We start from the raw sequence: 12,440 nt of genomic DNA, 5'->3' as shown, positions 1-12,440 counted from the left end.
CCCCCCGTTTCCACCCATTCCATCATGTCCTCTTGGGCTAAAGGAATAAAAATTAAAAATGGCTACTTAAGGTTGTTGAGTCACTGGTTCATATGAAAGCAAAGCAAACCTGAAGGAGCAAAATGTCATGGAATGGAAAATCAATTAGGCTCGGGCTGTTACTTTTGGGAGCCAACTATACGAGTAGGGGTTGAGATTGTCGAAAAGATGGCATGTGGTCAGAGTCCAGGGTGCTCAGATTGTGCAACCCCCCCCCCCCTACCAGCTCCCAGGGCTTCTTCCAGAAGGACACACAAGCAAGGAAGCAGACAGACAGACCCCTTTGGGCCATTCAGTAAAACCAACCCAGCATATTTTTTTGCAAAATAAAAATAAAGAATAAAAACTATCAATGCAAGGGGTGAATAGTTCATTTCTTCAGAATGGAAGTCACTGTCTCATGCGGGCAATGCCCTCTTTTACTGACTTGTGCCTGCTGCTGTTTGGGTTCTTCTCACAGTGTGGGGAGAGAGGAGCTAAGCGTGCTAGCCCCCTCCTGTGACAGGATTTGTGCAGATGAGGAGCGTGTTGCTTTTGCAGGGGGGGGCTGATGCGGATTAATCCTTTGGGGCTGTGCATCAGTGCTTGGACTTTTATATGGCAACGTAGTGATAAAGTGGTTGGACTGTGGCTCCGCACTGTGCTGGTTCAACTCCCACTCCTGCCATGAGCTCAGCAGGTGGCCTTGGGGAAGCTCCTCCTCTCAGCCCAGCTCCCCAGCTGTATTGTGGAGACAATGTTAACACTCGGTTCACTGCTCTGAATGGGGTACTAATCTGTCTAGAAGAGAGGTATGCAAGTGCAGTTATTATTATAAGGGAGCTGCAGTAGCATAGGGTTATGTAGTTGGGCAGCGAATTGACACTCTGCCAGTTCGACTCCCAGTCCTGCTGTAAGCTCAGCAGGTTGCCTTGAGGAAGCTGCTCCTATCAGCCGCAGCTCTCCATCTGTATTATGGGGATAATAATAACACTAACTTTGTTCTCTGCTCTGAACGGGCACTAATCTGCCTAGAAGTGTGGTCACCATGGTGTTTTTGGATGGGGTTGATAGGCAATCTCTCTGCAGAAGTTTGATGCAGGTGAGGAAAACAGGCAAAGTCTGTGTCCATATCAGGATCTGAGCCAGGGCGGGTTGCCTAAATGCTAGCAAACCAATGGGCAGCCGCTTAGGTAGCCCACACAACAGAGGTGGGTGAGTTTACTGTGCAATTCATATTGTAATGAATAAACCCTAGTTTAGCCCATGCATTTTGTCTGAGGTCTTCATTTCAGGGCATGGAGGCAAACCTTGCACAAGATTCAAAGGCCAAGTGACTGACATCATTTGCAGTACGTTGCATTAGAGGAGACAACATAGGTTTGAAAGAGCAGCTGTGGGAGAGGACTGACTTCTCATCCCCGCCAATGAATGGACACACCCACAATTTGCACCCCAAATGGACGGTGTCTGTTTCACGTACAAAGTTATCCTTTATCCCAAAGGAACGCAAACTCTCAAAACACCAGCGCAATTTATGAGACATTCTGTGGACCAAAATTTGCCAGTGGGGCCTGAATTGTCCCTCCCCACAGATCGCTCCACAGCCTTCCGGGCAATCCCTGAACTCTTCGCTCACCCCTGGTCCAGACTGTAGGCATTCTGTGCTGTGTAAACGAGCACTGCGTTTACTTGGTGGTGAAGAGGAGACAGCCGATCACGGCCCTCTTCTCTCTTCTCTCCCCCTTCTCTCCTTGCCATTGAGTTACAGTCAGGGTGAGTACCACTCGCAAGACCCTGATACATGCAGAAGTACACCTGGGTTTGTACATTAACCCTTTCGGTGCCAGTGTGCACTCTGGATATGCTCGCAGGGACCTCTCCTGGGGTGGACGTGGGCAGTCATTTGGGCAACCAAACGATGGCACTGGTGAGCTCCCCCCAACCCAGTAAGTCCCTCTGCCAGTTCCAGAGGGGGCCTGGCAACCCTTCAGGGGCCGTCGTCTTACATGTATCTCCCCCCACCCCTCCACCAGCTGACCTTGGAGATGCAGAAGACAAACGCTCAGCCTTTGTTACAACAATGAACAGCAGACAAGCACTGGGGAGAGAAAGGAGGCCTGGGACTCCACAATCCCCTCTCACCATCTCTGGAGGGCCTTCAGAAGTCCCGAAAGCCAGGGCAGCTTCTCCCAGGGCTACTCTGCAGGCCCGTAGAGTTGGGCCTTGGTGTTCCTCCCTCCTCTGGGACCCACAGCAATTGAAGTGAGCTAGCAGCCTGCCTTTGGCCTGCATCAGCCACCCCAGACACAAGGTTCACAAGCTTGCAGTTTCTACAACACAGCATTATCCCACACACTACAGAAATGAATGAACTCCCGTAAGCCTCACTGCAGATTTGGCTGCTTGTCTTCTTCATTTATTTATTAATCTCCCTCTTTCTCTTAGTTTACCAGGTGATAAGAACAGAATGGGGAGACAGTAGTGGTACACTGAGAGCCAAGCTACAAGTGACGCCTGACACAGGTTGGACCCTTGTCAGCTTCCCTCAAGTTTTGATGGGAAATGTAGGCATCCTGGTCTTGCATCTTGGCTCTCTGACTGCTGTCCAATGGACTTTTCAACTGTCACTTGTCCCACATTCCGCCAAGCTGCCTACATTTCCCATCAAAACTTGAGGGAAGCTGACATGTGTCCAACCTGTGTCAGGCATCACTTCTAGTTTGGCTCTTAGTTAAAGTTTGGTTCTGGACTTACAGAATCATAGAGTTGGCCTTCTGGGCTTGATGGCCTTATGGGCCTCCCTCCTTTTGATGGAAGTGTATGAATCAAAATGGGATGCACGGATTGAACATTTAGCAAGCTTGTGTCATCCCAGCCTACTGTTTCCCTTGCCTGGTGCAACTTAATTCTGTGTATATTTCCTCAGAAGTGAAAGCTTAGCAGATCTGAGTTATGGCTGGCTTTGGGGGCTCCGTCTGAAGCCCCTCAACTTTCACTCCAAAGGCTGGCTCTGGTGACACCACTGGAAGCCAGAGAGAGGGAGCTGGAGGTGGGAAGGCCAGGGAAGGCAGAAGGGGGGGGGGTGATCTTGTGTCTGCTCATCTTTGATGAAAAAAAGCTTCATCTGTTCTCACAAGCTGTGGCACTTTCCAGATGTAGATTGGATCAAACTTCTTTCTCATCAATGGCAAATTGTCCCTGCTATTAACTCCTCAGGAAAAATAGCTCGAAGAGGAGACCTGAACGCCATTGTAAACACCTTTAGAGAGAGACTCTCAGGTGCCCCCCCCCCCGATTTTGTGGTAGGTCTTTAGGGCACCTTTTGGATGCACTCCAAAAGCAACTGCCAGAGCATGCCGGCAGTCCCCAAAAAGACAGAGTCCAGAGAGCGGAGAGGGGAGAGATGTGAGAGGGAAAGAAAGATATGTTGGCTGATTCTGCACAGTCTCAATCTCACGCATCTTGTGTGCCTTGAATCTGTCAGTTGCGCGATAAGCATGGACCGTTCAAACACTGCGACCACATGCGCGCGTTTTGCGCTTCAGAGATTCCATATGGCACAGCAAATGCACTCCTCCTGCTAGTCGTTCCCACACAACAGGAGGAAGCACGTCATCAACGACCTGCCCCCCCCTTTTTTTGGATGCACAAAGTATATCGCTATATCGATGATCATCAAGGTTCCCGACTCCACCCCCCACTCAAAACAAGTAATAATTGGCTACTTGTTTCTCCACCAAAAATAATTCGATTTCATTGGTGTAGCCTTCTTTTCTGCAAATTTGGATGTTGTTAGATGCCCCCCACCACTGGAAACAGATTTGGAGGTGTGATTGCGTGCTGGAGGTTGTTTACGAGCATGGCACCGCAGGCCGCTACCTTTGCGCTTACGGCTCAGGCAGTTATCGCTATGATCCAGAGCTCTATTTTTCTCTGTCTTGTGTACCAACGGTACATTAACAGTAAAAGGAAGACTCTGTACGAGTTCAAAAGATCTTCCCTTCAGAGAAGCAGTGATGAGTCCGTATTGGGATGTTCTTGCCGCAACCGACTTCGCGCATGCTGGCATGCCATGGCTCAGCAGCATGTACCGCATCGATTCTGGGTCTATCCCCGCAGCTCTGAGTGGTGGGAGAAGTTTGCTCTTCAAATATGGGACGACAGTCAGTGGCTGGAGAGCTTCCATGTGACCAGACAGACTTTTATTGAGCTTGTGGAGGTGTTTCGACTGAGACAACAGCGGCAGTCCACCTCGATGTGAAGCCCAAAACCCGTGGAGGAGAGAGCTGCTGCTGTACTGTGGTACCCCGCCAATGGAAGTGGCCACACAAGGGTCCGTGACCAATTCAGAATCGGACTGTCAACTGTTGGAGAGACAGAGACAGAGGAGTCTGTTTGGCAATGGGGGTGGAGCTGCTGCAGAAGATTGTGTGCTTTAGAAGAGACATTAGGAAGGTGAGTGGCTTACCAAAAAAATATATATATTTTTTTTTTATTATTCCTTCTTTATTTTGTTATTCCTTCATTCAAAATAAGTTGGTCAATGTTTATTACTTAAACTTATCAGACGTGGAAGTGTTTTTTTTTAATCTGTGACAGTGGCTCTGGTGAATTTTTGTAATCGATTCATTTTTTATTTTAAACTTGCAGATCACGGATGGTTTTGGATCCCTCGGTTTTCCTCACTGCATTGGGGCCATAGACGGAACACACACATTCTTTTATGCAGTCCTCAAGGTTGCCCTGACCAGTATGGAAATCAAAAACGTTTTTCTTCCATCATTCTCCAAGGAACCGTGGACCACACTGGCAGAATCGTTGATGCCGAAATTGGTTGGAGCAAACAACAGTGGCAACTCCCGTGTGAAACTGCTGATAAAGAAGGAAACCCTCACGGGAGAAAAGAAAATAATACAACTCTTGGTTCAGTTTAAAGCACAAATGCTAATAGTCACTTCTATTGTTTCATATATAACCAATAGGATGACCAAATTATATCAAGAGAACTCAATATCGTAAGTATTCATATAACATTCGTATAAACATTCATATGAGCAAGCAAAGAAACAAAAGTCCGGGAGAGTCACAAAAGGAGACCACACCGTATCTTCTCTGGGTGTAATTGGTCCCGTTATCCAAAACAAAGTCTCTGCCAAAGGCAATTATTATGTCCAGTTGCTTCTTTCAAAATAAAGACTGTGCCAAAAGCAATAGTGTGTCCTATTTCTTCTTTAGTTGTTTGTACAATAGCTGCTGTGGAGCTTAGCAAATCACAGCCCTACGCCCAATCTGGGGCCGGCTGAAAAGCTCAGATTTCGCAGAATTTCTTCCTCGGGCGCCTAAGAAGACACAGCCGCCACTATCCGGGAACATTACTGCAGTGATTTGTAACAGCAATGATAAGTGTCCTCCTACACCAGGCTCCTGAGGAAGAAATTCTGCGAAATCTGAAGTGTCCCTTTAGTCATCCCAGTCTTGCAGTCCTCTTTGTCAAGGACACCATATGGTTTCTTAACACAACTCTGACTCCTGAAAACAATACACTCTTTAAAAAAACACCTACAATCAATGTTCATTTTCTATAGATCTTCCAATTAACAAACCAGTTAGTGCAGAGACAGCAGCTGTTGTTCGAAGCTTACCAGACTCCCCCAGACCTTCCATATTTGTTTCATCAGAATCCACATTAAGGTCGACCAGTATGTCCTCTGTTAGATCCCCCAGCATGCCTGCATGGTCAAAAGATGATTTAAAGAGTAGCTTAGAAAAAATGTTAGCTCAAAATTGAGGTGTCACGATTCATGTGCTTGGATATACTCTAAAAGGACGGTCACCTACCCGGGGAGCTTGGAGTAGAAGTCATTATTTGTGAAGAGTCAATTCTGATCATGTCATTGCAGAACAGTTCCTCAGACCCCTCCTGCAGCACCAATGGATTAGTGGGTCGCCCCAACGCAACACCCAGGTTGATGCTCCTGGAAACACGTCTCAGCTTTACACTTGCGTCCCCGCGGAGGATGCTGCTAAGCTCTCTGTAGTAGGGGCCATATTGTTGGCGCATTACCAGATCTTGAGTTGTGAGCAAACCACACGTTTACACTCCAGCCGCAGGGACTTTGTTTTTGTCCTGCATTCAAGGGCAGAGCGCTTGTGTCCTCTAGCAGCCATCGTTCAGCTATTTTCTTGAAGCAGTCATAGTGACGGTGAGAGGAATGCAGTGCCTCCTGTATTTTCTCCTCTCCGCAAAGGGACAGGAGATCCAAAACCTCCTCTCGCCAGGAAACCCTTCTCACCCCAGGGTGCTTGCTTGATTCAGCCATGTTGCCCAAAGACAGTTCCGAAATGAAGATGGCCTCCTCTCTTTGCGGGGTGACAACCGTTGCTCTATCCAAAATTGCCACCAAATAACAAGAACAACAACATTTGATTTATATACCGCCCTTCAGGACAACTTAATGCCCACTCAGAGCGGTTTACAAAGTGTTATTATTACCCCACAACAATCACCCTGTGAGGTAGGTGGGGCTGAGAGAGCTCCAGAGAACTGTGACTCGCCCAAGGTCACCCAGCTGGCTTCGTGGAGGAGTGGGGAATCAAATCCGGCTCTCCAGATTAGAGTCCCGTGCTCTTAACCACTACACCAAACCGGCCAACGTGCCAAAAACTTTGGCACATGAGCAGTGGTGAGATTTGCTTGGCAAACCCAAGGATGGGCGGTATTTTCTTGAAATCATGAATGGAGAAATAAGTGCGTGCGCAGAAAAGTACTATGTCCGTTATGTGCCTGTGCAAAAAATTATCACCCTTTAAAATTGCGTTTTAATGTAACAATATCGCTATTGCGCAAAAAAAGGTTTTTTTTAAAAAAAATCCACATTCCAGAGTTAGACAAAAAGGCTCTGAAAAGTGTACAAACGGACACACTGACAAATACGTTTGAAAATGGGTTGTTGAAGAAGGAGTTCTCAGCGCAATAGTGCTATCAAGGTTGAAAACCTTTTTTTTTTTAAAGGACCAGTGTGGTCCCTTTATTGCTGTGCCTGGATAACATCCGTGATGGAGGGAGGAGATAACGCAAGGAGGAGTGGCTGTCTGTGTGGGTGTTGTCTTCCGAGGCACTTTCTATCCCACGCTGAGAACAGCTGGATCCATGAGAAACCCAAGCGCAAATAGTTTAGAAATGGAAAAAACGCGTTCGCAGAAGGAGCGCAAGTAAAGCATAAAATGGACGGGACATGCATGGCTGGCAAACACTGGCATGTGGAACTGTTTGGAGAAGCCGCAAGAATACCATGATTTTGGCGTTTCTATCAAGACGTGCAGAATCGGCCATAATCTCCATTGCCTGTGATCCAGGGGGAGGCCTCTTTCTTCCTCTCTGGATTATCCTTTCTGTTTTTAAGCAACCAACTCCCCCTTCTTTACCCTCCCCCAGTTGCAAGGTGGAGTTTGGAAAAAGCAGAATGAACACAGCAAATGCGCCCAACTAATAAAAAGTACAATAGTATCCCAATAATGCAGAAAGGTCTGTTTATTTTGTGAATTTTTGTCCTGCCTTTTGTCCAAAGAGCTTATGTCAGCATACATGGATTGCCTCTCCCCCATTTTATCCTCGCAACAACCCTGTGAGGTAGGTTAAGCTGAGAGAAGCCTCAATGTGCTCTGTCCAATATTCTAACCACACTACACTGGATTAATGGAAATATCAACTTCTGATTTTCTTTTGCTGGAGCATTTTGCGTATCCTTCGTCGAATCTGTTGAGTTTTCACACTGTACACAATGGGATTAAGAACAGGAGGGACCACAATGTAAATGTTGGCCATCATCATATGAACTATGGGAGGGAGGAGCCTTGCGAATCGATGGACTACAGTGACACCTATCAGGGGAACATAGAAAATCAGGATGGCGCACAGGTGGGAGACGCAGGTGTTGAGAGCCTTCAGGCGTTCTTCATGGGAAGCAATATTCAGAACGATCTTCAGGATGAGAATGTACGAGACCAGAATGACCACAGCATCTAACCCCAAGGTGCAAACGACTATGATCAGTCCATAGAACACATTCACTCTTGTGTCTGCACAGGCCAACTTCATTGCATCCTGGTGGAGACAGTAAGAGTGAGAGAGCAGATTGGACCTACAGAAGGGTAGCCGTTTAATAAGGAAGGGGACAGGAAAGCAAACACAGACCCCTCTGGCCAAGACAGCTAGTCCAATTCTTCCAATTACTGGATTTTGGAGGAGAGAGGTGTATCTCAGGGGGTCCCGTATAGCAATGAAGCGGTCAAAAGCCATCGCCACAAGGATGCCAGACTCTACCACTCCAAATGTGTGAATGAAGAACATCTGAGTAATGCAGGCATTGAATGAGATTTCTCTGGAGTCAAACCAATAAACACTCAGCATTGTTGGCATGGTGGACAAGGAGAGGCCCAGATCTGAGCAGGCGAGGATGGAGAGGAAGATGTACATGGGCTCATGGAGGCTTTGCTCTGTCTTGATGACATAGAGAATAGTGAAGTTCCCACATAGCGTTAGGATGTAGAGCACACAGAGAAGGAAGGTCATCCAAGAATTATACTCCCGCATGCCAGGAATGCCAACTAGGAGAAAGGTTTGGTGGTTCGTTGCGCTGACATTGACGCTGATGATTGACATTCTTGTACTGTGAGGTTCTGTAAAACATTCACCATCATTCTGAGTAGACGTAAAATGTCCCACAGGAAAACTTGCAGCAGTTCCTAAGCCCCCTTCTCCCCAGTTTATATACATTTTAGGTCTGTATAGTGCTTTGGGGGAAGGAAGGTGGCATGGTATAGCCCGGTCACATCAGATCACACAAGTTAAGCAGGGTCCGTACTTGGATGGGAGACCACCAAGGAAAACACTGCAGGAGAAGGCGATGGCAAACCAGCCCTCCTTCTCACTTGCCTAGAAAGACCCTTGCTGGGTTCGCCCTAAGTTGGTTGTGACTTGACAAGACATACAAACACACACACACCACTTACTTAGGTTTAGATGTTGGTTCTATATGCTATTATTATAACCTCTAATGAATATTTTAACGGAAAGCTAGCTTAGCCATAAAATAATTCACTAACTAAATAAATTAGTTGCCATCGGGGTTCAGTCCCTTTGTCACAACAGATCCACGAATGAGCAAAAGTGTCTGTTCCTGTAACACAGCCCTGTGATCTTAAAAGTTCTACCCAAGCATCAAAACCAGTACTGAAGGATTGTGTTTTGAACATACACATACACACCCACGTCCATTTTATACTTAGAAATCCACTCTTCGGAAGCCAAGAAGATAAGATGAGCCCTGCCAGATCGTTCCAAGGGTGCCTCTAATAAACCATCCTGTTTCCCTTGACCAGATGTCCACTAGAACATGCCAAGGGGAAGCACAGAAGGGGTAAACATGCTGCAAAAGAACTTGGGGTTTTGTTAAAGAATGCAATAAGGGGTCCAACACTGATGGGAGCATGTAAAAGTTCTTGGATGAGCAAGGAGGGACATCCCTCACACCCAACGCTGTCTTTTTCCTCGCTTTCTGGCTGATGAAGAGTCCTGATAGTTCAGGATTTGGCATGCTCCTGAAGTCAGTCCAGGAAACCAAAAGATCCTTGTCATCTCAGTTTCTCGTGCTTACCTTACAGCACTGCGGAGCATGAACCTGTCTTGCTTTCCTCAGCTGCAGAGGGCGACTCTGTCTGAGGTTTTGCAAGGGAGATTACTGCCTGTGCTTAATACTGTGTTTGAGCTTTAATGTTTACTTCTCGGAGAAGGGCTGCCCCAAATGCTGAAGTGGAAAGAGAAACAAACCGGTGGGAGCAGGTCCTGCAGGTCCCAGCGGCAATTATTAGGGGATCTCTGTGGAGCTTGTGGCAGAAGAGCCAGGCGATCCGGCCTCGGAACGGCACACTGGGATCTTTGCATACCAAGAGACAAGGGAGATGCAGCCCTCAGCTCTTCACCCTGGGCTCCCAGAATTCCCTGGGGGGAGCAGAGGACTCCAGGCATCTGTCCTGGTTCTGAAACAGTTCCTGCTGTTGGGGACTGAATGAAGAGTGGAAGCGCAGCACGCGAAAGGGATGGATCACTCAGGAAGTCCTCCAGCCTGCATTTGAGAAGGAAGACTAGGCTCAGGGGAGAAGATCTTGGACTGCCACTGTGCTTGAGGGAAGAGGCTAGTACAGAAAGGGGGGTTTGGAGAATCTGGTACACATGAGCTCCTGTAACCCCCTCGTGGCAGCCCTGAGCAAAAGTTGTATATATGCAAATAAAACCTGTTTATGGTTCTTGTGGATTTTCCGGGCTGTATTGCCGTGGTCTTGGCATTGTAGTTCCTGACGTTTCGCCAGCAGCTGTGACTGGCATCTTCAGAGGTGTAGCACCAAAAGACAGAGATCTCTCAGTGTCACAGTGTGGAGAAGATGATGGCAGGTAATTTGGCAGGGATGGCAGGGATAACAAATTCTATGAACAGATGGATGGGATGGCCATAGGAAGCCCGCTCAGCCCAGTTATAGCAAACTTCTACATGGAACATTTTGAAAAAACAGCTGTAGAATCAGCACCCCACAAACCTACAGTCTGGTTCCGGTTTGTGGATGATACCTTTATCATATGGAGCCACGGTGAGGAACAATTGATGGAGTTTTTAAACCACCTCAACAATATCCACCTGAACATACAATTCACCATGGAGAAAGAAATTGAGGGTAAACTTCCATTTCTAGATACCTTGGTCATCCGCAAAGCAAACTTTCAGTTAGGTCACAAGGTCTACAGGAAACCAACTCACACGGATCAGTGCTTACACAAAAACTCCAATCACCACCCTCGACAGAAAAGAGGCATAATAAAAACATTAGTAGATGGTGCAAGACGGATATGTGAACCGCACTTTCTCAACGAGGAAACTAATCATCTAAACCACGCACTTCAAGCAAATGGCTATTCCAGAAATGAAATCAGAAGAGCAATTAAACCAAGGATAAATCAAACAACCAGGGAAAAACTGTCTCCTACAGGAAAAGTGTTTTTGCCATATATCAAAGAAATCACTGATCAGATGGGAAAGCTTATGAAAAAGCACAACCTTCAAGTGGTATTCAGACCCACCAGAAAAATACAACAGATGCTACGATCAGCAAAAGACAGTAGAGACCCCCCTCACCTCTGCAGGAGTATACCGTGTACCCTGCAGTTGTAGACAAGTTTGCTGTTTGCTGTTGATTTTGAGCTGCGAGACCCATGGCTGCCCTAGCCTCTATACCTTTTCTTTGTTTTCCGGATCCCTTTTGTTGCCTTTGTTTATTTGTTAATCTTTTTATTTTCTGTTCTTTTTCATATTTCCATTTAAATTTCTGTTGACGCGCTCTTTCTTTTTGTGTTTGTATACCAGTCCCCTGTTTCAGGTCTGCTACCTCTTGGAATTCAATAGGCTGGGAATTCTTACCATTCATTATCACCTTCAGCTCTACTATTTCCATTTTTAAGTTTTCAACTTGGTACATCATTTGAACATAGCAAATCAATTCCATTATCCCTCCTTTTCCAGCAGATGTCAGTAGAGAAAGTCCAATCTGGTGGGGTTAATATTGGTTAAATAAATCAACATACGTAGTTTCTGTTTAGAAAGTTGCTATCTAGTCCAATGATATGAGGAAAGCGGGGGCTGGAACTCTCTCCATAGAAGAAAAGACAGAAATGATTTCCCTTTTTCCCTGTATTTTCTTCTATAGCAGTCCTTAAAATTCCATTTTCCTTACACTCCTGTCTCCAATATCTCTAGGTCATTAATTCCCTCCAGCACTCATTTGCACATACAGCATATGGGGGAGATAACAGCAGAAGCAATAACGAAGGAGCTCATACGCCTTAAAATCATACCAAGCTTCAGCAATTTTTGGTTAGTTGTTATATTAACATTCCCAGAATCTTCTTTTTTCCCAATGTAATTTGAATTATCTACTAACTAAGCCATAAAGTCAATCTCGTAAACAATTCACGACCAATTAACAAAACTCATACATCCCGCAGAGGAGGCTGTCAGTAGCAGTTGTAAGCAGAAAGTCTTTGCAGAGAAAGATAAGGTGACTTATCGGGGGCTAGCAGCTAAATGCCATGATGGCTCTGCCTCCGTCTTGAGCTGAAGGATTGATTCGGGGAGATTTTCCTCGGCTGCATCCCAGGATCTCTTCCAAATAGCATCCAAAGTTTCAGGGGTCTTCTCCAAAGCCCCGCTAGGAGTCCAGAAGTCTGGATTCCCTCCAGACAGAAGAGAACAGCTGTCTTGAGGAGCCCTCCACAAACACAGCTGACTCTCACTGCTGCTGTTCCAAAAAGCCCCATACACGGCTTTAATGGTTAACACCAGCACTTTGATTTGGGCCTGGACACAAATTAG

At 46.4% G+C, this 12,440-nt stretch overlaps 1 protein-coding gene across 1 annotated transcript; it reads right to left on the bottom strand.

Moving 5' to 3' along the window:
- Positions 1–7,726: 7,726 nt before the first annotated feature.
- LOC129326138 (olfactory receptor 51H1-like) lies at positions 7,727–8,683 on the bottom strand. Its single transcript, XM_054974283.1, has one exon. It carries the CDS (start codon positions 8,681–8,683, stop codon positions 7,727–7,729), a length of 957 nt encoding a protein of 318 aa, XP_054830258.1.
- Positions 8,684–12,440: the final 3,757 nt, after the last annotated feature.

Source organism: Eublepharis macularius, chromosome 3, assembly GCF_028583425.1.
Source record: "Eublepharis macularius isolate TG4126 chromosome 3, MPM_Emac_v1.0, whole genome shotgun sequence".
In the NCBI taxonomy this organism is placed as follows: Eukaryota; Metazoa; Chordata; class Lepidosauria; order Squamata; family Eublepharidae; genus Eublepharis; species Eublepharis macularius.
This window is presented reverse-complemented; position numbering and strand designations above follow the sequence as displayed.

Coding starts and splice junctions, on each gene's coding strand:
- LOC129326138 (XM_054974283.1), bottom strand. CDS start 8,683: ATGTCAATCATCAGCGTCAATGTCAGCGCAACGAACCACCAAACCTTT.